General features: G+C 42.7%; 1 protein-coding gene across 2 annotated transcripts; it reads left to right on the top strand.

Moving 5' to 3' along the window:
- Positions 1 to 250: 250 nt before the first annotated feature.
- On the top strand, positions 251 to 27,151 carry LOC146199504 (carcinine transporter-like). 2 transcript variants are annotated; one of them, XM_084594998.1, is made up of 11 exons: positions 251 to 435; positions 4,362 to 4,763; positions 5,335 to 5,438; positions 5,970 to 6,124; positions 9,435 to 9,603; positions 15,307 to 15,436; positions 18,039 to 18,130; positions 20,049 to 20,263; positions 22,198 to 22,379; positions 23,428 to 23,606; positions 26,769 to 27,151. In XM_084594998.1, the coding sequence occupies exons 2-11, from the start codon at positions 4,362 to 4,364 to the stop codon at positions 26,818 to 26,820; spliced, it is 1,680 nt and encodes a 559-aa protein (XP_084451124.1). In that variant the 5' UTR covers positions 251 to 435; the 3' UTR covers positions 26,821 to 27,151. The 2 variants fall into 2 exon arrangements, with proteins under 2 accessions (XP_084451124.1, XP_084451123.1); XM_084594997.1 differs by lacking the exons at positions 251 to 435; positions 23,428 to 23,606; positions 26,769 to 27,151 and adding an exon at positions 501 to 804 and having other exon boundaries at positions 22,198 to 22,406.
- Positions 27,152 to 27,414: the final 263 nt, after the last annotated feature.

Genomic DNA, 27,414 nt, shown 5'->3' with positions numbered 1-27,414 from the left:
ATGGGAAAGATGACTCCGTTCATTATTCTACGATGGCCGCCAAAGCAGAACAGCGCTCTATCAAAGAAACGAAACCGAAACTGAAAGTCTTAGGCGAAAATTGCGCGTTAACGGGTTAATGCGCAGATATTTTTCGTTGTAGGAACGCATCTTATGGAAATTCACTCACACACACAAAAATTAAAAACCGGCCAGTTCAATCTACACACGGGCAGTAAAAGAAAATCCTATATACGGCGTCTTAAGCTCTTAATAGCCGGCTACGGGAGGTCGCAGTAAATGGCGGCGTCAAAACTTTAGACATGTGGTTTCGTCGTCTGCACAACGACGTTGGCAGTGCTGTTTTGCGTAACTACTGAAATCCTGTACAGTCTTTTTGGTGGATTGTGAACAGTCGTATAGGCCACTGAAACTGCGACTTCCCATTTCAAAGAGGCAAGTGTCTTTCGTTTCGGCTTAATTCTTGCCATTTCCTCCTCTCGGGCAAAGTAATAATTTCTGTCCATCACTGACCATATCGGGTCAGGCACTTGCTTGAACTCGGGAAGTCGGAGGACAAGCGTGCCTAGTCTAGTTTATAAATAGTGTGAAACTGTCCCAGCTTTCACCGTTGTCAGGTGCAGTAGGTCGCGTCCCGCCCTTTTATGTCGACCGGGGAAGTTACGCCATCAGTGCGCGTGGTTCAAATTGTTGTGGCTGTTTTGTTGAGGTTGCTGCACGAGTTCGATAGCTTCGCCTTGCTTGATTTTATGATAGCACGCCATGCTTTATGATAGAGCTGATACCCTTTAGGAAATTCTACTGGTGAGTGGTCGCTGAACACGGTAGTGCTAGCCATATATAGCTAGATCGTGTAGTTCATTTCTGTGCGTAGGGCCGGCGTCAGCTTGTGCAATAAAAATTACGCATACGCGTATGATTCACTAGGCTGGCAGCGCAAGTTCTTAAAATTACGAGAAAATGTCTTTCTTTCTCCCTCAAACTTCACAGAACCCTAAAATACTACACGTTTTTACCAGCTCTCACGAAACCCCGAAGACTCTTTGGCAGGTGATGTTTAAAACAGTGAAAATTTGCCTGTTAGGGCTATTGAGGTTGGAAACAGCATTGTCATAAAGGGTACTTTTTAACATTTTAGCACACCACTAAACATAACTGTTAAGATTGCTGTTGTCAAATTATTTTTTTCCGAGCGCGAAAAAATAACTATAGTTTGTTTAGAGTTGCCTTTAGGTCATTTTTCCACCAAGCAGTGTACTTTTGCTGCTTGGCTAGCTGTCGTTTCCAGCTTATCTTGTATATCTTCTGTTAGCCTTCAGACAAGTGTCAGTGTATTATTTGCATGACGCATATCTGCTATAAAGGTACAAGCACCTGAATGCGCTCTTGCTGTTACATGTGCCTATTGTTTGTCAGTGTAAACTTCCATACGTCTCGTTTTTTTTGTTTTTTTTTTTTCTTGCCTATTTGTACATGTTCATCTAAGTCTTCATGCCATCTCATTGATCACTTTGTTATTTTCACACCTCTTGCTAGTAACCACAGGGTTCAGCTCCATATTTTTCAGGCAAAATTTGTGTTCACACAGAAGGCACACAATCAGCTCAGCCATTCCTTTGTTGCAGTTGGCTATGTACACACCATATCTACTTGAAACATCACTGCGAAAGATAAGCATAAGGTCTGACATAGATAAGCTTACTGTTATACAGTAGTTAAATAGCATAGGAGCTGCATTGCATTGACAGCTCACATCCGTCTGCACATATTGTGCGCTGTGAGTAGTGAGGAGATGCTGGAAGAGTGAAGCTTACTTGTTCATCATTGCACAGTAAGGTGCAATTGAAGTGCATGCTCTCTTTCATGCTTAATTAAGGTATGCATTTTTTGCCTAATTGTTTCTTGTTTAAGGCTTTCCTTGGCTCATTCAAGACATAGTTGCATTCCAATCATATTTTACAGTGTTTTGAAAAGTTTTGTTTCTATTTAAAATGTGTGACTCTTTGTTCATTAATTCTTCGAGGAATGTTAAAATTACATGCATTTTCTAGATAAATATTTTGTCAGCAGGCAAAATCATCGCTACTGTTCATAGGTTTATTGTAATTAACTCATGACAAACTGGAAGTTATTCGTGTCTACCACTCCCTCCCACCCCCTTTTCTTGAGTGCATGTGTATAGTCCACACAGTTGTTACTGCCATCTTACGGATATCTGCATTCAAACTGATACTGCTAAATCATGAGCAAGATGTAGGAATGTGCTGGTACTTCAGCTAGAGGAATAGGCTAGAACATTTGTTTTCTGACGTTCTTTATTGACTTGTACTTTATTTTCTGTACTGCAGTCTGCAGGCTGTACCTAAGCTTGGCTTAATTTATTTTGACAATCACAGGGGAAGTGATTTTAATGGGCTTTGGTACTGACTTTTATGCTGTCTATTAAAATGCCTCGAGTTTAACTCCTTGAATGTAAAAGTTTTGCTTAGCAACTGTATACTGCATGACAAACATTTGCAGACAAACTTTGTCCTTGTGGACTCTAGGCAGGGCATGGACTATCTAACCAAAATATTATTTCAAGACAAATTTGCCCCTCTTGACTTGTACACAGAGTGTGAGCTATAGACCAGGGTCTACAGTATTTTTTTCAACAGGGTATCCTGATAAGCAAAGGCTATATTTATGCTTATAGAGGTCCAATTTGATGTGAAATCATTATGTTCAAGGTTTAGCCGTAACCGTATGCATCACAACGGCTGCTGCATAAGTAAATAGCTGGGTGAGTGTATGGTGGATATTTGAAATGAAAAATTGTATTGTTAGTTTGTATCTAAAGTTTAGCTGCATCCATTGTTTTTGTTAAACATCATTAAAACCTTGTCTCAAACAAAAAATGGCTTATAAATTTGATCGTCATCGAAAGGTAACCTTTCTTACCTGCGGACACATTTCATACAGGCATTGCCTAAAGGTTAGCTGTTTTACCATTTCGTAAAATGGCTACGTAATGAGAGCTGTGTAATGAGAGTAGCACTTTTAGAGGCATTCAGAAGCATTTGTTTTTCGTCCAAGCTTGTAGTATGTCGAGTTTAATGTCGTGAAACTGATCATTAGCTATGGAGACATCAAAGCGAATTGTTCTGAATCAATTTTCACCTCTAGAGCTCCTTTAAGAGACACTGAAATCACACACCATACAGATATTCTTGCCTTGCCTCCACCAAAATACTGCTGCCACCACTGGGATTTGACCCCATGACCTTGCGCTCAGCAGCCAAGCCCATACCCACTTAGCCATCCAGGCTGATTTATGCTTGTATGCAGCATCATACATCTTGAAAAATTGCTTTCAACATATTTCGGTCATGCTTTTGAATGTGCTTGCCAGATGTATGTGTCTAGAGGTAACAAGCCTCTCTTACCCTTCTTTTCCCTTCATATACAAAGGTGATTGAAGGAGGGTTGATGAATACATGCCTTTGCAATACAGTGAATATGCTGTGTACTTGTTTTTAATGAAAATGGATTTAAATGAACTAGTCAATCACATTCTGGTGGTAGGTTACCTGAGGTACCTAGTAATAGTGGTTGCAGAAGGCTTGGGCAAGTGGTACAAGGAGACAAGAATGGCAGATAAAGGTGAGGTTGTCAACAAAATGGCGGAGCTGCTTACGTAACAAGCTTTCACGTGCTCTCAAAAAAGACTGGACAGAAAGAAAGTTTTTATATCATCCACGGAAATATTGTTCCATATGTGCAAGGCCACTAGCCTCGACTTCACTGACCTGCTGCTCATTGAATCGGAGAACCTACTTGTACCATTCATCGATTTGTTTGTAAATTTTTATACAGCGCAGCGCCTAATTGAGGACCTAAATGATCACTATAGAAATGTTTAAGCGGAGAAAACCAGGTAGTTTGGCTCGACATTGTCATTTTTGCAAATGCAAACCTATTCTCGTAGACAGTCAGATCATGGATGAAAATGCAGATCAGGAAACAAGAGAGAAAATTGCAGCCACTGCAATAGAACAAGCTGGAATTGAAAATTGTGTGAGCAATTTTTGTTTATCATTATCAAGCAAACACACTGCTTGCTTGGATGCAGGGCAGCATGCAAATATGTGAAACATGCTCACTAGTCTTGTTGCTCATAAATGAATGACTTAAAAGAAATGTATCTGGCAATCTCCTTCCACTCCTGTGACAATCTTTTCATTCTTTACGTATCCATCAGAGAAATGGAATGTTCTTGGTGTTGTTGAACTGATATTGTATTTCGGATTTCTGGTTGAAGGAATTCATGGTCCTGTGGTTATATCTTTATCACTGCCTGATTGCAATGGCATCTCTTTCAGATGGACTTCAACAGTGCCTTGTCTGGGGCAGGTGACTTTGGCACTTACCAAAAGCTGCTGGTGCTACTGCTCGTGGTTCCTTCAGGCGCCCTCTGTGCACTCGTCTATTTCACCCAGTACTTCATTATCCTCATTCCTGAAAGCTATTCATGCAGACTGGAAGAGGTGCCCTCTGCTCTTCTAAATGCCTCCAGTCTTACTTATGAGCACTTGATGTCCCTAGCCTTACCCCCTGATGAGGAACACAAAGGTGCGTTTAGCCAGTGCCGCATGTATGACATCAACTTGACATCACTCATTGAAGCTGGCACCTTGGAGCCAAATGCCTCATGGGATACTGTGGCCTGCCGCTATGGTTATGACTACAAGTTTGGCAACCTCTACCCAACCATTGCGACTGAGGTGAGCACAATAGATTCTTAAATATGCTGTTGTTTTCGATGTGTGCTTAAAACAGCAATTTAGCCGTTAACTTCCCTCCTAAGAGTTAATCAAAAATGAAAACAATTTGGGTTTGAGGAAAGAAAGGCTGCAGTAGCTGCGGGAGAAATGCTAGAAAGAGGAACTGTAAGGCAAAGGGGGGGGGGGGCTGCATATGAACTTTGAACACATCTAAATATGGCCACCTTGCTCTGTCTGAATTCATGTCCTCGAGGCAGTCGTGACAACTGAGCCACCACAGCAGGTGCAGTTAATTATTACCTATGTATTATGGACCTGTTGATTCCACTCGTTCCAAAGTGGGCTGAGATCGTCTTTGCATTTGTGTGCAATTAGCGCAGAAGAAAGGTCACATCACACGGTTTGTTAATGCAACATTATCATTGTGGCTTGGCCAAGTTAGTTATGACATCAAAAGGACTGGCAGCCGAATGCTTCTCATTGTCTTCTTTAGCCTTTGCAAAGTACTGACCATGCAGATTTGAACAAAGCTCATTAGGTCTTTCTCATGTTGCTTTTTTTTCCTGCTTAGTTGGACATGGTGTGTGATCGAAGTCTCCTTTCGTACTATGTGCAAACATTTTTCTTTGCTGGGACCAGCGTAGGCTCTGTGTTCTTTGGCTTCATTGCAGACAGGTTAGTGGTATTCCTTTTTATTTTGTTTTATTGTCCAAGCTGTGTAGTCAGCTTTCAAAGCTCCAGTATGGTGTAAAGATATTTTCTTGCTGTGATGATCATTACCTGAATGGTCTTCATAGATCATGCATAGAACATTCTCTGTTGTTTCAGTAGCAACATTGGACTTATGTCCTGACTACTAACTGTTCTAGAAAAAACGAAAAGGGCTTCCATTACACCATAAAACTGTATTATTGTCTTAGAATGACACTTGAAAGAGAGATAAAGGAGTTCACTTTTTGTTCTGCATAGCGTACCTAATTTCCAGCAATCAAGTTAAATGTAGAAATGAAGAGAAAGTTCTGGCTCATGCTGGCTTGGTTAGGCACTGCAAAGGGGGATACTGGAATGGACATCAACTTTAACATCTCCTCTTTGCAGAGCTCATCTCTCCCTATGTGTTCTTCACAGCATAACCAACTATTAGTCACTTACCAGTCATCTGTCAAACTGGGATCATTTCAACCATGTTAATGGCTTTCTTTGCAGGTATGGCAGAAAGCCATCTATTGTGATCAGCTATGCCTTAGCATGGCTGGCAGGCTTGGTGTCTTCTTTTGTGACAAGCCTGGTTGGCTTCACCATTCTACGCTTCCTTGTGGGCATGTGCATCATTCCGCTCTCGGAAGATCCCTATGTGCTTAGTGAGTACACGGCGGCTTAGTTTTCAAATTAGTTTTTGTAGCTTTTGCAATTGCAAGGGTTTATTTGCTTCAGCTACAAGAAAAAAATTAGGCTGATGTAACCTATATCTGCTCACCTATACTATTTGAAATTTTACAAGTTACTGTAAAGTATCCATTTTAGGACAGCTGGAGCATTGTAGCTTCACTTTGCAACAAAGCAGTGGTGAGAAGCTGCTGCAATGCACATTCGTATGAAGAGAACAGCCTTGGAATGGTAGAGAAAATCAGCCATGTAGGTTTAGTGTTGTTTGTCCTTTAAATACGTGATTAGCTGTTTGTATTTTCTTTCTATCTCTTGTAGCCTTTGAATGTGTCTGAAGTTAGAATTATATTTCGGGTGACATTTCTGGCACAGTTACATTATCATTACTAAATGAAAATGCTTCAGGTTGTTTTGTGGTGTATTGCAACGCAGTCACTTGCAAGGTTTACATAGTCTGTATTTGTGAACTGGGATGTACTGGAGTGGTGGTGCAGAAGTAGAACATCCGCCTCGCGTGCAACAGGACTGTGGCTCAAATCCTGGTGCCACATGATTCTCCACTGGATTAAAAAGAAAAGAAAATTTGCGTGTCAATGGAATTGCATAACCAGGCTTGGTGTGCAGCCTGACCCCGGTGACCACCACCAAGAACTCCCTCCCCCACGAGAACAGAATTTGGCCACCCTCGTGTAGTAATTGACCACTGCCTCCTATATGAACACTCCAATGAACTACCGGTCCCCTGTCCCCAGTGGCTGCGGAGCAACTGACCACAGTGGTGGTCAATCTGTGACTATAGACAGGCTAAAGACAGGCTGCCTTTGGAAACTGAACCTGGCAACGTTTCACATTAGAACCCTATTTAGTGAGGCTAATCTAGCAGGGCTGTTATGGAAACATAGTAGGATACAACATATAAAAACAGCAGTTGCTGTTTAATTTTGTCGGATGGTTAGCTCTTATTTAGGTAACCAAAAAAGCCTTAACAGCAGGCTGCTTTCTTTTATGGAGAAATTGTATGTGGGGGTTACTGCAGACTTATGTTGTATCCGACTATAGCAGGAATTGTGGTGTGGGATATCATGGGGCTTTGTGAAGTTAGGAGGAAAAATGAAGCATATACTGTACTAAAGGATGACCGTATGGTGTCAAGGCTTAGCAGACAGACAAGAACTAGCTGTAGGGTTTCTTGTCGATAAGCATATATATCTGATAACATAGAGGTGTCCTACAGCATTTATGAGAGGGTAGCAATCATCATGATTACATTTAATAAGTGGTATAAATTGAAGGTTGTAGAGGCCTAGGTGCCTACATATAGTCATGATGACCGGGTAATTGGAGGCTTCTATGAAAATGTGGAATTGTCATGATTGGCAGTTGGGAAAGTAAAAATGCAATTTACTGTACTGATGGGCAATTCCAATGCCAAGGTAGTCAAGAAGTAGGCTGGAGACCGGGCAGTAGATGAATTTGGCATAGTCTCTTGAAATAGCAGGTGGGAGTTATTGATTTCTCGGAACACAATAATTTATGAATCATGAATACCTTCTTCAGTAAATAGAAGAAATGGAAGTAGACATGGAAAAGCCCGAACGGGAGACCAAGAAAAAAAAAAGAACAATTTCATTTTCATTGCGCAGGAGGATGTAGAGGTAATCAGAAAGGTGCAGTGCAGTGACAGTAGGATGCTAAGGAGAGTTGAATTAGTCTAGATTTGAAGAGCGAACAAAACAGTCTAGTAAGGTTGAAGCTCATCAACGAATTAGCAGTAAGAGGGATTGAAGTAGAGAAATTCAGGACCCTGGTATAAAACAGGTAGTCACGTTTAACTGAGGAAGGTGACCTGTGTAGAAGCAATGAAGGATAATTTCAGAGGTATCATTACTGAGTGCAATGTAGAACTAGGTGGTAGAGTAGCTAGACAGGGCTCCTGTACACTAACTAAGCAGACAAAATATCTGATTAAGAAATGCCAAAGCATGAAAACCAACAGACTGGGCAGAATTGACAGAGCTGCCAAAGCTAATCATCAGTCATAGTGTCTGGCATAACAAAATATAGTGTAGATTCGAGCATTCTGAAAAACGGTGGTACCCTAAATGTGGTGAAGAAGAAACTAGGTGTTGGCGAGCATTTTAAAAAACAGTGGCATCCTAAATGTGGTGAAGAAGAAACTAGGTGTTGGCGAGCATTCTAAAAATGGTGGTATTCTAAATGTGGTGAAGAAGAAACTAGGTGTTGGCAAAAGTCAAATGTAGGCACTGAGAGACAGGGTGGACAATGTCATTACCATTATGGATGAGATAGAGATAGTCGAAGTAGCGAAGGAGTTCTGTGCTGATCTATACAGTAGCCGAAGCAATCAGGATGATAATGAGAATGTCAGTAGTGCAAAGAAATCAGTTGTTCTGCTGATAATGAAGAAAAAAGTAAAGATAGCTTTAGAAGCTATGAAAACTGCTGGGGAAGATCGGTTAACTTCAGATTTGCTGAAAGACGGTGGGAATATCGTGCCAGAAAAACTGGCCACCCTGCATACGCAATGCCTCATGACCTCGATAGTGCCAGGATATTGGAAGAACACTAAAATCATAATCCGTAAGAAAGGAAACGTCAAGCACTTGAAAAATTAGACTGATCAGCCAACTGCCGTTACATACATGGTATTTAATAAGGTAATTAATTATAGAATTGGCTCAACCGTAGACTTCAGTCAACCAGATTGATCAGGCAAGCTTTCATGAAGGCTGCTCTACAATAGATCGTATCCATCCTACTATCAACCAGGTGATAGAAAAATGTTGGGAATAAAACAAACCTCTATGCATAGCATTAATTGATTACGAGAAAGTTTTTGACTCAATCAAATCCTCAGCAGTCATGGTGGGTGGATGAGATTAGGAAGTTTGCAGGGATCAGATAAATGCAGGGTGGCACAGACCAGTTTAATTGGAGAGAGATAGGAGAGGCCTTTGCCTTGCAGTGGTGTACTCAGGTGGTGATAATGACCTATCTCTAAATTTGCTTAGTGTGGTCCTTTGCAGTGGGCGTCGACAAAGCAGGTTCCGCTTATAGCCTGTTCTGCTTGTGAGAAGTGAGAAAAGCTGATACCACATGGATAGTTTTGTTGCATGAATGAGTGCTTTGTCTGTTGCAATGACTGAGTGGCGGTTTTCATTGTCCTTTGCACCCAGGCAGAAAAAGCTTGAAGAGGACTTGCTGCATTTTGAGAGTTAACAGAAGTCTGTGATGAAAAGCCTGCTTCTGTTACATTTTGCGCAGGTCTCGAGTACATAGGACCTCGTTGGAGGACTCTACCCATTGTACTGTGGGCTCTGTCATACATCATTTTCTCCATGATGTGTCCCTGGTTGGCCTATGGCATTCACAGCTCGACCTACCTCTCCGTCTGTACGAGCATGCCTTTGCTGCTGATCGTCCTCTTCATGAGGTGCACATTGTTTCGGTATTTCTTCCACAGTGGTAGAGCGCAAAAAAGGGCCATGTGCGGTGTGATGTCAGTGTGCATTGAAAAACCTTTGATAGTGAAAATTAACGTACAGCCCTACACTATGACATGTCCACAGGCCACATAGTTGTAGTTTAAGGACATTAAACTGCCATCTTTCCTTGCCATTCATTCCAGCAACAAAAGCCACATTCATTGGCGGGAAGAGCGGATATAAAAATCCTCAGTAGTTGGTCCAAAATCTTGATGACCTTGAGTAAAGGGGCAGATTACATTTTGTTTTGAAGTGATTGGCAGTGTCTGCGGTCTCAGAGATCTGCGCAAGAAAGTAATTGTTGAAGCATGCATTTTGCTTGCAAAATTGATCAGTGATGCAGACACCTGCATCTTTTTCCGGTATCTTTTAGCTGGTAAGAGGTCTGATTTAGGTCAGAGTGATCTGTTTGCGAATAGTATACAGTACCCTGTCAATACTGGCTAACTTGTGTTCGTCCTTAATGTCTTGTTAAGGGGGGACACCCCTCTTAAAACTTTTTTCCTTATTTATGGGTGGATCTGACTGAAACTTGCACCATTAATGTACTTTTGCATGCTGATTTCAAATATCTGATTAGTTTTCTTGTAGATGAAATAGCTTTCAAAATAATCCCTAATTCATGTTCTTCGTTTGGAGGTGAGTTAATTACTAAACACTTTATGGCATGAGGAGAATAGCCCTGCCAGAGTGATCTAGAAGGATCATAGAGTGCCGCTAGTCATGAATTAACGTGGTAGAAGAATTTGAACCAAAGTTACAATAAGTCAAACTTTTATGAATAAAAGCCCAGGTTGGCACCTAAGATTGATAATTAATTCGGTAAATGTTGCCGCATAATAACTGTACATATTTTTGTCCTACGGCACTGTCGAAGGTTTTCTCTTTCTAACAAGACAAGAATGAGAGCTATAGCACAAATAGACTAAGAGATATCTCTCCTCCAAAATTGCAGCACCCTCAAAATTGCAGTTTTGAGAAAACGAGGAAAAACACTTCACAGCATGTAGGTGTAAATTATGTCAATGATTGATATGTCAACAAGATCAGAAACAGGTGGAAAGTGATCTGAAGCGAAAATTAATGGCCTATGCCAATTTGAGCCAAAGTTACGCAATAGGAAACGCTTGAAAGGAAAATTCCATTTGGGTACCGAAGACAACATAACCTTCTCAGCAAATTTTCTTTTGTCGTCACTGTATTTACCTTGGTTTCATGAGACTCGCAGGATTCCCTTTCTAGAAAAAAAATTTTTAAAGCAATAGCAAGAACAGGACCAGAGATATTGATCTTTAAAAAATGCAACACTACCAAAATTGGGGGATTGTCGGAAGCACTCAAGCCTCACGGCATTTAATCAGGAAGGGCAACCCCAAAGACCTCATGCTATTAAAATGCACCAGGAGCATAGTCGGGGTGCATGCTGTCGCGGTGTTTTCTTTTTTCTGTTTTAGCAACGCCAAGCGAAGCCGCCCGCTTCTTTGCAGAACGTACGCTACGGTGCAAGTCCTTTTCTTCAGCTCTCCTGGACCCAGTTGCTGTCACATTTGTACTGCATTCTTGCAGAATTGCTGCTGCTGTATGCTTGCAGCCGGCATTGAAGCGCAGCACAGCTTCTGCTGTGGCTGCTTCCACAGCAAACAGTGATGAGTGCCGCTCTTTGTGGATCAAGGTCCAGATGACCGAGTGGAAGCTCTCGTTCGAGTTCTGGGTCTTCCCCCGAATGCACCTCTGCAGCAGGCTCTTCTCTGATAAACGACTATAAACAGGCAAAAGAGCATCAGCCACATCTCTTGGCAGACTGTAATTGTGCTTTGGTGCAGGCTCCTCTTTTGCCTTTGCAGCGTTGTGGCGGCACCATGACTTCTCACCGGTAGGACACAAACTGTGTTTGGGGCAGTCATCAGTAGATGTGATGTGGTAATATGTCGCCATCACAGCTCGCTGCATGGCATCCACATCACCTACATTTGATCGAAGCGCTCGGCCATAATATATTGCCAGCTTGTCAACTAGATCAGCTGTCAGCCTTCCTCTGCCGCCAAGACTTTGCTTCCCTGCACCCTTGTGTCTCTGCAAGAGGTTGCGCAAAGCTGCTCCCATACGCTTGTGCACGTGACTTATGCAGTCCTCTTTGACTATTTCAATGTAGCCATAGATTGCAGCATCTTTAAGAGCACTGAACGTGCGACTGTCCCCATCGCATAGCATGGTTGTGTAGCGCATGTTGTGGCGCTGCAGAGATCTTTCAAACAGAATTTTGCCAGCCTCTACTTCCATTTGACCAGCCTTGCAGTTGGTGTTTTTTTGGCACTGGTGGCGTGATTTCCAAAGTTCGTAGCCGTCAGTGTTTGGCTTGGGACCAATTTCGCAGCCCAGACAAAAGTTTGACAACACCACATAATCAAGCACGTAACCAGTGAAGAGTTCCACCACGGCACCGACGCCTATATGTGATGAGTGTCCGCGCGTCATCCATGTGCCGTCGTAGCACACGGCAATGTTCCCCCTATGCCCAAAACACAAGTAATCGTAGACCTTCGCCACTGCCTGCGCGGCTTGTGTCATAGCGGTCGTGGCGGCTCGGGTAGCAGCGGGTTGCAGTGTGTTCTTCAGATGCCGTTGAAACGTCTTGTTGTGCATCCCGCGCCGCGACAACCCCATCGCCGAAAAGATATCGTTCATTGCTGTCTGGCCGTTACCGGTCGACAGCATTGCTCGACTAGCCAGAATATTCAGCTCAAAAGGATTGCACCTTTTCTCGCCGTCAACCCTCCGCGAGTTCCACTCGGCCGCAATCTCACCGCAGTTGTCGCACAGCACGATCAGTTTTACGGCGAGGCCATAGCTCCGGTCGCTGGTAATTAAACGCACGCATCCACGACACGTTTTGCACCGCTCGGCATCCAGAAGGATATTCACAATGCTGAGGTCAATTACCGCATAGGAGGCTGTTCCGTCCGCATCTGACTCTGCGGACGCACCACTTGCATCGGCGAACAGCGCGGTCTTTCGTGCCGTCGCCGGCGTCGATACCAGTCTATCAAGCGTAGCCTGCTCACGGGCACTCACTTGAGTTATGTCACTGTTAGTGACAGGCGCGGTATCAATACGTACACGACTGCAGTCGGCACGAAGAACGGCGCCGTTGTCCAGCGGAATCGGAGAAGCGTCGCCGCCCGCAACGTGATCGTCACACAATCCCGCAGCACTGGCACTTGCTTCTTGCACAGTATGCAACGAAGTCGCATTCTTAACGCGTTTCTTTGGTTGCTTTCGCCCGAACTTGTGCAAAGAGCGGTACTTCTTCGCGCCTGGCATGGCTCTCGCGTTGCACTAGCGTGGTCGGCAGAAAGACAAAATGGCGTCACTGGGAGTCCGCATTTCAGGGCTAGCTTGCCGGAACCAACCAAACGACGCCATTTTGATCACGTGCCTTAACCGGCCAATAGTAGCGCGCGCTGCATGCTATCTTTTTGTTTGTTTTTTATGGGGAAGGCGGAGCGCACAGGGTTGCTTTCCGAAAGAAAAAATAAGCCGAAAACGCGCGCTTTCGAACGAGACCAAAATCGCCGCGGTGGAGCGCGTAGTTCTCATGCGCCGGGCGATCGAAATTGGGTGTCGTTTGTCCACAATTTAAAGGGCAGTGGGTGTGGTACTGCATTTTTTAATCGCTATAACTTCATAAATACGCGGGGTATAAGGATGAAAATTTGCGTGCAGATGCGGAATAGTGCGAGGAATACGAAAATGAAAAAATTGAAAATCCGATTTTCAGGCCGATTTTTGGTGCCAAAGAGCCGTGTCCCCCCCTTGTTAAGCTATAGGAGTGCAGGCACTCTCAGTATTCAGTATTCCATTTTGGGAACCTTCACCTGAGCATGGTAGAAGTCATTTGACTGAACATAAAGCGCACGGGAAGACGCACACAAGAGAAGAAGACACAGGACACGCGCTGGTAGAAGTCATTTATTATAAGAACTACTAGCCATTTGCAATGAAATAGTGGCATATTGCAGATATAACTTTGCATATGCCCAGCAAATTGGGCAGGTTGACTTTGGTGACTTTATTTGTTTATTTATTTATTTATTTCTCAAAGGTCTCTGATGAGACATTACATGAGGGAGTGGGCGTTACAGAGCAAATAAGTATAACAAAAATCATAATGAGATGTTTTCGATGAGTCACTTGAAAATTTTGGAGTCTATAATCAAAATGAGATGTTTTTGATGAGCCGCTTGAATATTTTGGGATCGATGATTGTAGCGACTTCGGTGGGCAGGCCATTCCAGTCCTGTGCTGTGCGCAGGAAAAATGACTGCTGAAAAGTAGTAGTGTGTGCTTGAGGGGGGTACACTGCATTAATGTGGCTGGAGCGGGAGATTCGGTGGGCTCTTTTTTTTGTACGGGTTATCAGATTGCAAAGACTGAAAAAATTTATGAAAAAGGTCAAGACGCGCTGAATAATTACTCCTTTATTAGAATTCTACTCCACCTTGGGGGTTTCCTCTAAATATTTGACCAATGGTCACTGAGCGGTCAGCTGAATTTGCTATCTCTGTTGAAATTGCATGCAGTGTGATAAACGGCTGTCTTTGGCACAGTGGTGTATGCTGCTGTAGGCAGGACATGTTTGTACTTGTTTGAGTTCAAATTATTGCTAGATATTGGAATTTATTTGGTGTAGACTGGAAGACTGATATAAAAGAAGGATCATCTGCTCCTGCATGATATTCACTTTACATCTTGATAAGCGTGTCAGTTTTTATGCATTTCTGGATAGCAAATTAGCAAAATTGTATGGTTTCTTCTCACTTTTTACTTTTGTACATAAACGTAGAAGTGTCGCTTTAAATGCAGGGACATTGTATAAACTATGTTGCCAGACGCTGTTTCTTGTGTTTAGATTTCTAGCTTAAATTAATAGTAATGAAGTAGTTTAATAACCTGCATATTGTTGCATCTCCTTATGGGAGTGCTTATTATGGTCTTTCCAGTTGTGATGTATGGATGCGAGAGTTGGACTGTGAAAAAGGCTGACCGCCGAAAAATTGATGCGTTTGAATTGTGGTGCTGGCGAAGACTCTTGAGAGTTCCTTGGACTGCCAGAAGATCAAATCAGTCGATATTGTCGACCATAAACCCTGACTGCTCATTGGAGGGTCAAATTCTAAAGTTAAAGCTTAGCTACTTTGGTCATCTGATGAGAAGAGAGGAGTCGCTGGAGAAAGATTTGATGTTGGGAAAGGTTGAGGGTCGCCGGAGAAGGGGTAGGCAGCAAACGCGATGGTTAGATGGCATCCTCGAGGCACTGCAGATTAAGTTATGTGATGTTAGGAAGGTAGTGAGAGACCGAAAAGCGTGGCGTGACATGGTCCATAGGGTCACGAAGAGTCGGACACGACTGAACGACTGAATGGAACGGAAGCTACACTGAGTAGCCGTTGTACTATTTATCTCTACATAAACATTTCTTATTTTTTAGTTACTATGTTTGCCGTGCCATCTACCCATGCCTACCACATGAATTGCCTTGGTTCTTGTATTGCACCTCTGCAAGGTTTCCTGTAGGCCTGTTTGTTGGCACATTCAAGTGCACTGATCTATAGTAGTCCTGTCACATGATACAAAATTAACTTCTCACTCAGGTTCATACCAGAATCTGCTAGCTGGCTACTGACACGGGGCCGGAATGAAGATGCTGTCAAGTATCTGCGCAAAGTGGCCTTCTTCAACAAGCGGGATATTCCCGACAATCTGGAGCTGAAAACAGAAAGGGTATGACCTTCAAAATATTGCTGTTGACAAAATGTTGTGGTTTGACAGCCCTGCATCTGTGTCCTTGGTGTTGTTAAGCTTACAGGAGCACGTGAACGAATAATTCCGATTGCTAATAACGCTACTAAAAGGTTTCCTAAACCTGCTTGGACTTTCGTTATCAATAATTATAGCATGCAGAGCATGGGTCTGCAGTCACTTTGGCCAAATGTTGCTGCTCTAGATACTGTGAGGAAACTGGACATGCAAAGAAGTCAGATATTGAAGGTGCGGCAGCTGTCTTATAATCGTAGCATGTTCCAGAGTGGCTGTATGGAATAGTGTGGGACCTTGCAATGCTTTTAAGCAAAGCAACGCCAGCGAGGGAGGTAAGCCATGTGGCCAAAAGGGTTTTTAGAATTTCTTGCCCAACGTGCTAGTGGATGTACTGGTGACAACCAAGGTAATTTGTTTGGGTATGTTGGCTTTTGTGGCGGCTCCTGCAAGAAGTAGCAGAGCAGAGAAAAAACGGGGCATAACTGTTGTGTAAAGGGCCCCACCTCTCCTTGCATGGTCATGCATGGTGGTGTGAAGAGGAGGAACTTGTGACAGCTGCTGAGTGAGACCACCAGGGTAGAGTGTACTGGAGTAGTTTGGGTGACCCGACCAAGGTTTTCAAGGCCCGGCATACGGAAAGAATAGAAGGCACTATGAGCGATATGGCTCAGTGCAGCTGGGCAGGCCTTTCTGCACTGCTGCACGTTTCACACACATCGCCTGTGTTGGTAGAACTTCGGCGGCCAGTTTACGGTCATCATTTAAATACAAGATGAGCACTTTCTGCACTGTGATTTGCTGTGCATCTCTGGTTGTCATCGAGTAAGAGAATGTTAGTCATTGTTGCTGTAGTTGCTTGGATGGAGAGTATGCTACGGTAACGAAGGGTACACGCCTATTAGATTCCTAACTTTGTTCAACCACACTGGTCACCTTAATAAGTGTGCTTCAAAATTGGTGTCTTGTTACTAGTGCAAGTTTGTAGTATTGACATTGCGCAGGAGGCAGAAACTCCATCGAGGACGGGTGTTTTTTTTTCTATTGGCACCATAGTTGCATAGTGTTCTACATAGCTACCTGGTCAAAGCAAAAATATGGAGTTTACACTCTGGTTGCATTTCTAATTACAAATGGAATTCATCGTCGTTACTTTGAGTTCAGTTCAATTGAAATCTGGTGGCATGCGAAAGTACATGTCCAATCATTCACTAGTACCTCACTGTGACCTCACCGAAACTGTGAAATATTCGCACTTTTTTTTTTATTCCAGTATTTTTAATCATCTCATATTTTACCATACCCGTATTGTTTCTAAAATGCCGAAAATGGAATTCGCATCTGTTGTGTTAGAAACAGTTGCATCACAGAATGTAAGGAGAGCATTGAATTACCACTAGCAACACATATTTATTTCTCAGCATACCGTGAGCATATAAGAGACTTGCTGAGTTTCACTGAACCCAAACCAGGCCTTTCTGCTCAAGTGCAGTGTCCGTCAGCATGCTTTGATTTGTGTTAGAACGTATAAACAATGCTTTCGATGTTTTGAAAGCGATGTACTTACCAAAAGAATAAAGGAGTCTTCATATGTTGCAATCATTGTTGTACAGTTCAGATTTCAAAGCTTTTCCTTTTCATGAGCTGCCATCCCTTTTTTCTTTTCGTCATTCATTCTGAAGTTTTACAAGCATTTTTGGTTTGCAAAGCCTGTGTTTGACAGGGGGAGGGCTTGCTGAAGCATTTGGGAGTGTTCGGTGGCATAATAGGCACTACATCATTATTGAGTACTGGGACCCTGTGCAAGATCCGCAGGTCTTTACCATTCGCCAAATGCACATGCTCCTCCTGCAGAATAAAATGAAGTTCATACAGAGGGCATTTGTTGTCCAGCAGTTTGCCATTGCAGTAAAGATTTTCCTCCCTTAGCTTGGTGTGGAGTTTGTCCTTGAGCACATTAAACAAGGAAAGTTTTCGAACTGCTTTAACACCAGAGTCAACGGTGCGACGGCCTGGTACATAGCAGTGACGGTGCCGGTACTTCGGCATGTTCCACTTTATAATACTAATGCAAGGGGTAAACATTTGGCTTCAAGAACAACAAACAGTGCCTCCCATCTGTCACACACTTTTCTCCGAGTGGGAACCTATGCTACCCGTGTACTTCCATGCTCACTTTCACCGCAGCACCCCCACACCAACTTTTCATGCGTGGAGCTTCAATCGTGTGCTGAGGGGAGATTGTGCCACAGGTTATTCTAGTATATATTGTAGCCAGGGCCCTTCTGAACCTCCGCTCACTAGGTGGGACCTGGCATTGTGAGACAAGTGGAAGGGCACTAAAGGTCTCCGTCGAATTGCAGCTGTTGTAGAAGGGAAACAAAACTCTTGGTGCACTAAAATGCATTATTTAAAATATAATTTTAAGCTATTGAAGAACCGGCAACTTGACTGGACAGTTACAGTGTGAAGAGAAAGTGCAAGCTTTTGCTGTTTTTGTGGAGTTTCCCACCTTCCAAGTTGTGCTGCTGCTGCTTTTCCTTATTATAGTTCCTGTGATATGCTTCAGGGTGCCAAAGAAGATGCCAAGAGGGTGACATTTCTGGATTTGTTTCGAACCCCGAGGATTCGCAAGCATTCGCTACTGATGCTGTGTGCATGGTAATTCTCTGACCTGATGGTTTATTATTCTGTAGGGATCACAAGGCTTGCTCTTTACGGTGGCATTTGCTTCTAGTCTTAGACTGTTATCTGTAGTCTTGATATGAATGTCAAAGGAGTTTTTAACTCCAAGAATGTCTCATGAAAAATAGCTAATTTTACTGAACTCGGGGAAGTTGTGGTGACACACAGTAGTTTGTTTTCTAGATAGGTGCTCGTGTCCTTTATGATTCTTAAGCTGCCCCGCATACCAATAGTATACTGTATGATATCGCCTAAACGTTGAAAGTATGTCAAAAGATACATTTGCAAGTGTGAATGGTTGGTTAGTTTATGTTCCAAAGCGACTCAGCACAGACAATGTGCACAGCACGTGGGTGCCTTGCTTTTCGCCTCCATCGAAAAGCTGCCGCCACAGCCGGGACTCAATCCCGCATCTTTGGGTTCCTCCGCCAAGGGCACTAACCACTGCGTGACTGCAGCAAAGAAAGTGTGAATGAATCAGCTGTAGAGGGATATTACATAGTTGCCTTTAACCATTAGGTAGTGGCCATTTTGCTCTGGCTACCATGGTTCAGTTTATATAGTAATCTGGTTTAGAATTCTGGTTACCTTTTTTCTAGGCAACCCTGTAATGAAACGTCTCATTTGAACTTGAGTAGCTTAGTGTCTGTTTTTAATAAATTGGGAAAGAGGTTGTGCACGCATAATTTTGTGATTTAGTGATATACCATGTGGAAGCAGTGTCTGCACAGAGGTGCTTATATTTTTAAGATAATTGCACAAAATTCAGGCGCTCATATGAGTCAGTTGAGGCGAAATTGCGAAGTCACTGTTGACGTTACTGGCGCTGATAGTCAAACCCTTTATGGGTGAGGATATTGCACTACAGGTATAATATTTTTTTCTTGTAAAGGCATGACTGGAAGTGTTTTTGTTAAAGAGAAATATTCTTATTCATGCTTTCTCAATTCTGTAGAGCTTTTCAAAATGTGGTCGTGGGTGCTGCCATATTAGACACCGGGCTGTGCATGTAGCACAGGGAAAGCGGAAAATTATCTCCCCCAAACTCACGCCAGTCAAACCGATTGCACCAATGCTCGTGAAAATGTCTAATAACCTTTCTGCTTTCTCATTTTCTTAAGAGTATATGTTCGTCTGCTGCAGCTCTTAAAATTGCTTCTCTTGCAAAACACTTCTTCAGTCATATGGACACAATGACTTTTAGAAGCAGTCTTCCTAGGCACATTGAAAAATTCAACCGTGAAAGCCTTTTATGAAGGCAGTCAATGGTTTATACAGTGTTCTGCAACTTTATCGAGTCCTCGTTTAAAAAATTTTCCCGCCTCAACCGGAGGCTCATTTGCGCTGAAACTGCTCAGAAAGCTTGTGCTTTGTTGTCCCCTTCTTTATGAGGCAAGTTTGACCATGGTGCTCACTTGATTTGGCCACGCATGATGAGAAACCATAACTGTCTGCGACGAGACTGAAGAGCAAAAGACGCAAACGTAAATTTTCCGCCGAAGGGCAGCACTGGCGCCATCTAGCACTGTTACAGGAACGTGCCATGCTTGCTTCAGCGCTTTTGAACCGCAGCGCTTTCCTCCAGCGACACCAGGTGACGCCACAGCTGCCTTTTGCTAGAAACTGCACTGGCGTTTTTTTTTTTCTTCTCAGTCTCATCGCAGATTGTTCTGGTTTCTCATAATGTGCGGCCAAACAAAGTAAGCACCATGGTCGAGCTTACCTCGTAAAGAAGGGGACAACAACTCGCAAGCTTTTTGTGTAGTTTCAGCGTAAATGAGCCTCCGGTTGAGGCGGGATAATTTTTCACACGGGGGTTCGATAAAGTTGCAGAACACTGTACAATCGAAACAGCATTCCGTGCAGTGCTGACACAGTGTGTTCCGACTTTCAGGTTTGTGACATACTGCTGCTATCACACCAACGTGTACAACACATCATTCCTGGGCACAGATGTATATCTCTCCTACACATTGAGCTCCTTGGTGGAGCTGCCTGGTATGCTGCTGGTGCTGTTCGGCTTAGACACACTTGGACGCCGCTGGCCCATGGTCATTGTCACGGGCATTGCTGGTGTTGTTGGCATCGTGTCCATCCTGTTCCGCAATGGTGAGCATTGTAAAAGTGCAACTTGATTATTGCTATAGCATAGTGTTTTTGAATGCTATTACTATGAATCCCCAAAAAACTGCCCAACATGCATGCACTCATGCATAGGTATAGCCACAAGTGCATTTATTTTATCTGGCAGGCCACATCAGGCATTTAAGCCTGTGAAGAGAACCGTAAAGTCCACAGAGAAGGGAGCATTGTGGAATGTGACATTGAAACTTGCTCAGCGCTTTTGTCAACTGCAAGAAATGATTGTGGCATTTGTGTTCCAGCTACCCACAGCATTAGCATTGGAGTGATGACCGTGGTTGCTGTTGTTGACAGGATTGCTATTACGATGTGAGTGATAGCTGCACAGGCAAACCTAACAATACTGGTTATAAAGATGTAATGATTCTATTAATGAAGAGCCATGTGTCAAATTTACTGTGTGTTCTATAGTAAAATATCCCTTTACTAAAACATTTTGTTGCCATGTTATATGTCATAACTATTAAAACTGGCTGCTGTGAGCCAGCTTGAAAAGAAGGAAACTCGCAAGATTCTGATGAAAACACAAGTGTCTGCAGCAGACCATGTGCGTCAAGTGCAGTTTTATTATAACTGCGTGCAACACATGAGCGCCTTACTGATGAGGCACGTGTGGCTTAATTGCAAGCAGCAGGCAAGAACAACTCTACTCACGATGACACTGATGATGGCCCAATGAGATGTTTCAGTGCCCTGCTCCCCCTGATACTTTGTTTTCATAAAAGGCCTTTCACTTAACCTCATAAGGCATCTAAATTCTCTCAAGAGAAACACCAATCAACTTAGCATAAGGGAAATGAATTTGACTGACGTGTCTATTTTCTGTGAACTGCTGAGCAGCTTTCTACATGACCTGGATGCTTGGATTTCATCTTTTTTCTTGTTTGTTGGTCTGGTTACAATGATTATTAGTTGTGAGTTGATAACAGTGACATTTTCTCGGACCTTGATTTTTGTTAAAGTGGGTTGGACTGTACTGGGCATGTTTTTCTCTGGAAACCATGTCATATTGATGAATGTTATGTGTTCACCTGCTTGCTGAGAAGGATGCTGTGAAAGGGTAGTGAGCTGTGAGGAACATACTGTGTAGTAGGCACTGTTAAGAATGTACCATCTCTACTCATGTAAACCAGGCAGATATGGATAAGGGCACGCTCAAGGAAAAGGGGGAGAGGCAGGTGTGCAGTATACCTATCATCAGACAAATGCAGCTTGAACATTGTGCTCACATGAGGGAGTTGAAGGCACACACAGCTGCTGCGTGTCTTTCTTCATGTGAACTTGGTTGTTTGCATTGCTGTTATGTCTGAACTATGAAACTAACCAACCCACAAGTTTCTCATACTTCGCCACTGTCACCTTGCACAAGGTGAAAAAGAAAGACAAAAAAAAAAAAAAAAAACACACACCTAGGGTTTTTTAGCCTTGGATAGCAATGCTTTCGTGGATAGGGAAAGCTTTTGTAGTGAAAAGCAGTTTTGGCAACTTCGACTTGCAGGAAAAGATTTTATAGAGTCATTTTGAAGCCCTTTTTTATGTGTAAATCCTGTGGTTAGTTTGGCCTTAACCTTTTGTATAGTGTGAATACTGTTTTATTTCTTTGTTTTAAAAAGCATGTTAAATGTTTTTTTAAACTGACTCAAAAGTGAGCTGCTTAGATCGCGTTTATCAATGACCCATGTGCCCTAAGCAGCATCCAGTCTCGACAGTGTTCGACTATGCTTCTCAATTCCCCGTATTGAACTGTTGCTTGGTTTTGTGAGGACTAGAGGGCTGTATGTGCAGCCTACTTTCAGAGTCAGTCATTCTATTTGCAAGCTGTCATAGTTGTGTGGTGATGTACACGACCTTTTTTTTCGGGCTGTTGGTACTAGCAGCTTACCCTTGTCTCTTTTGCGCAGGCTCCCATGTCTCTGTGCTGGTGCTGAGTCTTCTCATGCGAGTATGTCTGACAGCTGAGTACGACACCATCATGCAGTACTCGGCCGAGGTTTACCCGACTGTTCTCAGGGGTCGAGGCCTGGCATTTTTGCGCTTTGCAGGCACCCTGAGTCTCTACGTCAGCCCATCTATTGTCTACCTGGCAAGTCCTTGATGGTTTGGTCCTCTGGTTTTGTTCTGGAGGAATGGCTTCCCTAGTTCAGTTTATATGCAGCTCTTTGTCATAGTATACTAATTTGAATTCAGCCTCCACTAGTATTGATTCCTTTAACAAGTACAAGTTGAAAATTTTGGCAGCCCACAGAATGGAGGCACTCAATTTTTTGAAATGCATTATTGAATGATGGCTTGATTACTACCGGTGTGGTAAAAAAAAAATGGCAGCATTATGTTTTATCATTATTTTTCATAACTGCCTAAATTCCACTGTCTCTAATAGTATGTATATCTTTGTTAGGTTATCCTTCTTGGACACAAAAAGTGGTGTAGGATCTCGATGACACGGTCACAATGGATAAAAATTTTGGGTTGATGCGAATCTATTAAATTTCCTGGCAATGCATCCTGTGGAATGTGCAGAAATTCTCATGTTCAGGATCCTTTCTTGCGCAGATGTGCAGGTCAGTATTTCAGATGTCCTGTTTAAATCAGGCACCCTGCTTCAAGGCCTAACAAGCAACTAACTCTCACCTCTGAACTCTAAAAAATAAAAAGCCCCTCCACCTCAGCCATTAAAAGAGGGACAGTTCCTGTAGAAACAAATGTACATACGATGAAGATCACACTCACTAACGTTCTTTAACAAATGTTTCACATTGAAGCTGAAGAACTGAAGAAAGTTTGGGCGCACATCTCGCTATATTCCTATGTTTTCATCTATGAAAGCACACAAAACACACCTCATGCAACATTGTAATGACAGAAGTGCTTGAAAGAACAGAGGCTAATAAATACATATTCTATTTTAGCTCTTGCAGTTGTTGATTGTGCCTTTTCATAGAAAACTCAGTCACACATTGCAGTTGCTTGTGGTCTTTTTTTTTTTTTTTTGTCTTTGTACCTTGATACGATTGCAGTGTCTGATGAAAATAAGTGATCTTTTGTTTGTTATTTTTCTGCTTCCACTTCTAGCGCTCCTGCTTCCTTAGGCCTTCAGGTTCTTGCTTATCTTTCTTCTATGTACCTTACAGTCTCGCCTGGACCCGACATACCCGATGATTATTACGGGGGCCATGTCTCTGGTGCTGAGTGTCCTCTCCCTTTTCCTTCCCGAGACTAAAGGCAAGCATATGCCGCAGACGCTGCAGGATGGAGAACTCTTTGGAGCAGACCAGCGTGTCTGGGATTTCCCTTGTTTCGGAGAAAAAGGGTTAGTCTTGTACAACTGTTGTGTGTTGCTTCTAAGTGTCTGAAGTGTGTGCATACTCTACTGCAGGAGGGCTGCTTTACATGCTCAACAGCTTTTCTATTCATGCTTTGTGCATAGTTTGTATCACCTCGCAAAAATTGTTGAAATGATTTGTTTGATTACTTTTTTTCTTTTTTTGTCAGGAGATGGAGTTCAAGCATCTGCCAAATTGCTTCAGTTATTATACTCTGCAGTATGCTCATTGCTAGTATGAATTCTACATACAAAGATTGAGAGTGCAGGTGTGTGTGTTGGGCGTTTATGCATGAAGGGTAACAGAATGTTTTTATAAATGTTTTTGCTCAGTGAGCTTACCAAAACTCTAGAACTCCAGTTGGAGCACACAGAATTAGTTAGTATGATGTGACCTTTTAGTGAGAGGAAATGCACTATATGTTATTTGGAAAATTGAGCCTTTACAGTAAAATATCATTGATATGATCCCACTAAACTTTGTTTTTTTTGGGCATATATTTTTTTTATTGTTCCCAGTTCACGCCCTAAGAAGCAATGCATATTCATATGGCTAATATGATTATATTTTCACATAGGTTTGGAGAATATGATTGCGGAAATTATATAAAAACTCGCAAGGTTTTAAATTTCTCTCTAAGAGGCAGCAAAACAATTTTGGGTGTTGGAGATGGCAATGTTAACATTGATTGAGATGGCAATGTTTCAGTACTATTTGCAACTCGCAAGGTTTTGAATTTCTCTCTAAGAGGCAGCAAAACAATTTTGGGTGTTGGAGATGGCAATGTTTCAGTACTATTTGCTCACCTAATAAACTCCTCTCCTCCTTTCATTTTTACAGTTCAGAATATTTATTATTATTATTTTTTTATCTTTTCAACTCCTCGCTAGTCAACAGCACTGACATTGGCAGTCTACCAAGATGCTGTGCTCTGACGATAACATCTCCACGTGTTTATCTCATGACAAGAACTCCTGCGGAGGGTGGTGCTCTTGGAGAAGTTAGCAGAACGCCAGCTTTTAGACACTCTTTGTGGCTCTGTCATGGGTGCGGAGCTAGGGAGCTAGGCAATGAAATTGTGACCCGTTTCTATGAGTTTCAGGAAAACTTGCCTCTGGGTATTGAGAAAAGGAAAGTTTCGAGCAAAATGACAGGTTATTCAAAGCGCAGTAATAAATCTAAGTTCTGTAACAAGCAAGTTTCATTTGCGACTTTTTGGTGCCCGTTTTGGATAATACAATGTTCAGATATTATGTTTAATTTACCATACCTATGAGAACCATAGCAGTAAGATTCCACTGCATTTACTCGAAGATATTTTGTGAAGTTGGTTTGCACAAATGCTTGTTATACATCCTGCCCAAATAGGCTACGGAGGCACGTTCGTATGGCCGGCTAAAGTAGGGCTTTATAATAAGTCACTCCTGGCAACTCGGGCAACAAACACCACGGTCCACCTTTCAAGCGTGCCTGTGGCAGGTGACGGCGAGAAGAAAGACATCGTTCTCAGGGATGCTGCTGCATTTTCGAAAATCTCTATACATGCAGGCATCGCACATGCAGTCTGGCAGTACCAGTGTACATTGTAACACTTGGTTGTGTCGGCTGTTGCTCTTGGCCATCTGAGCGAACCTGAGCCTTCCGCTTTGTATTAGAGTTTCTGAATAAAAGGCTGCTTAGGAACTGCACAGATGAACGAACGGGTGTCTAGGTAGTATGTACGTGGAGCTGCAGGTGATGGAATTTTAAGCGAGCTCCGCAGACGCCCAGCGGTGTGAATATTTAAGTGTTAATGCTCACAGCATTTTGTCAGTGACGTTTGCAATTTATACAGCAGAAATTTAACGTTGTAGCCTTAAACGCCTTATTCTTCATAAAATCCAACTTTGGCATTGACATTGTTTGTGTTTTGTTGCAAGCGAGAAATCACAAGCATGCTCCAATGCCACACGGTCTCGTTTGTATGGCTCGGTTAAAGCAGCGCTTGCTACCTTTATCAGGTGGTTTTTCACATAACTTGGTAGCTTATGAGTGGTTATGCTAATCAGTACATATGAAATAACTGAGGCACAAGTAAAGAGATTAGTGATCAAGTGAGTAGCAAAGTGCATGTAGGCAAACAAGGATCCATGAGGGGAGCCATGGATGGCAACTGTTTACGCTATCTCATCATACCCTTGAAGGTGGAGCTTAAGTGTTTACCAAAGTTCTGCTGTAGTTATGGGTAATAATAATAATAATTGGTTCACAGGAAGGGAAATGCACAGTATCTGTCACACTTGTTTCTGTGGACACCTTAACCGCACCATAAGGGAAGGGAGGAAGGTGGGAGTGAAAATGGAAAGAGAGAAAGAGGAGCCCTAGTGAAGGACAATGGAGTAATTTGACCACCTAGGGATTTTTAACATGCGCTGACATTGCACAGCACAGCGATGCCTCTTCATTTTGCCTCCATCGAAACGCAGCCGCCTCGGTTGGGATCATGGAGTCTTAAGTTTGAATTAAACTTGTTTAAATGGGGAAGGAAATGCACATAAGGGTTCATTTCAACACTGTGAAATGAAAAGAATAGATGGTTTAACAGTGAGTGCATTTTATATGGTTTAAACCAGCGTTCTAAAATGATGCTGCAATAGTGTAAAAATGGTTGATTTCTCAGCCAAAATATCCACCAGCATGCTTCTGGATTTTTGTTGCCCAAGAGCTTTGTGACATTGTCATGCAGTGGCGGGGAACAGAGTTCTCTCGTTTTCTGTATTTTTGTGACTCATTATCCGGACTGTGATGCATGATGCTTGCTTTGCAATATGGCAGACTGCAGCATAGCTGGCTGGGTTGAAGAAACAAATGCGGATAAAAGATATTTTAATGAAATCAATAAGAGGACATGGGTCATATCCATGAGGTGAGAAAAAAAGTGATGAATATAGTATAGGTACAGCTGGCACTGGACAAGGCAAGTTGGAGACTAAGGGAAGCCACCTTTGTCCTGCAGTGGACATAATTAGGCTGATTGTGATGGTGGTGATAAAAAAAAACTGATTTGTCAGGTTCATGCAGTTCTTTTCGTTCTTTTTCTCAACTTTCTGATAACAGCGATGCAGACTGGAGTGGCTCATTTATTGTGCGTTTTTTTTTTTCTTTTGCAGCGAGCCAGCGAGGTGCGAAACACCCAGTGTTCCCCATACTGCAAGCTGCTGAACACAGACCAAGCGCAGCTCGTATTCTTTGTAGACTGGGCAGGATGAGTGTTGAGTTTGGTTTGGCTGCAGATCTAACATCTTTCCTATTTATGCTGAAGGTGAAACGTCCAAAGAGTAACGGGTGTTGTTTCTTATTTTTCTGCAGTATGCAGTCCAAGTTGAAACAGATTAGCCTTTGTAGCGAGCATTTCAATTTTGAAAGAACTCGGTTAAGCCTTGCTCTAACTGTGTGCACAGCTGCTAAAAATGTAGCTTTGCTGTGACTTTCTTAACTTTAAAAACTACAAAAAAGAAGGCTGATATTTTTGTCTTTGCGAGGTTTAACTACACCCTTATTTTGTTTTTTGTTTGGCATTTCACAATGATCAGGTCCTATATCATACTAACTTGCAATCATATGCACTTGTCGTAGTCTTCAAGCAAATATGGTGTCTTCCCAATGTCTTCGTGCTCTCTTGGGAATCACCTTGGGTGGCTGTTGGAGGCTGAACCTGTGCTTAATGTTGGCACAGGATGTTAAAGAGTGTCATTGTCATTTCTGCCGGATGATATTGACAGCAAGTTTCCCATTAAAATATAGTCTTCATTGAAC

Source organism: Amblyomma maculatum, chromosome 2 (genome assembly GCF_055883805.1).
Source record: "Amblyomma maculatum isolate TAMU_Amacu chromosome 2, ASM5588380v1, whole genome shotgun sequence".
In the NCBI taxonomy this organism is placed as follows: domain Eukaryota; kingdom Metazoa; phylum Arthropoda; class Arachnida; order Ixodida; family Ixodidae; genus Amblyomma; species Amblyomma maculatum.
Note: the sequence above shows the minus strand (reverse complement) of the source record. Positions and strands in the feature narration are given on the sequence as shown.

What these genes read in the sequence shown, in the direction of transcription:
- LOC146199504 (XM_084594998.1), top strand. Translation starts at nt 4,362, where the DNA reads ATGGACTTCAACAGTGCCTTGTCTGGGGCAGGTGACTTTGGCACTTAC. An exon ending in ACCCAACCATTGCGACTGAG is followed by an intron (nt 4,764 to 5,334) that starts GTGAGCACAATA and finishes TTTCCTGCTTAG; the next exon opens with TTGGACATGGTGTGTGATCG. An exon ending in TTTGGCTTCATTGCAGACAG is followed by an intron (nt 5,439 to 5,969) that starts GTTAGTGGTATT and finishes CTTTCTTTGCAG; the next exon opens with GTATGGCAGAAAGCCATCTA.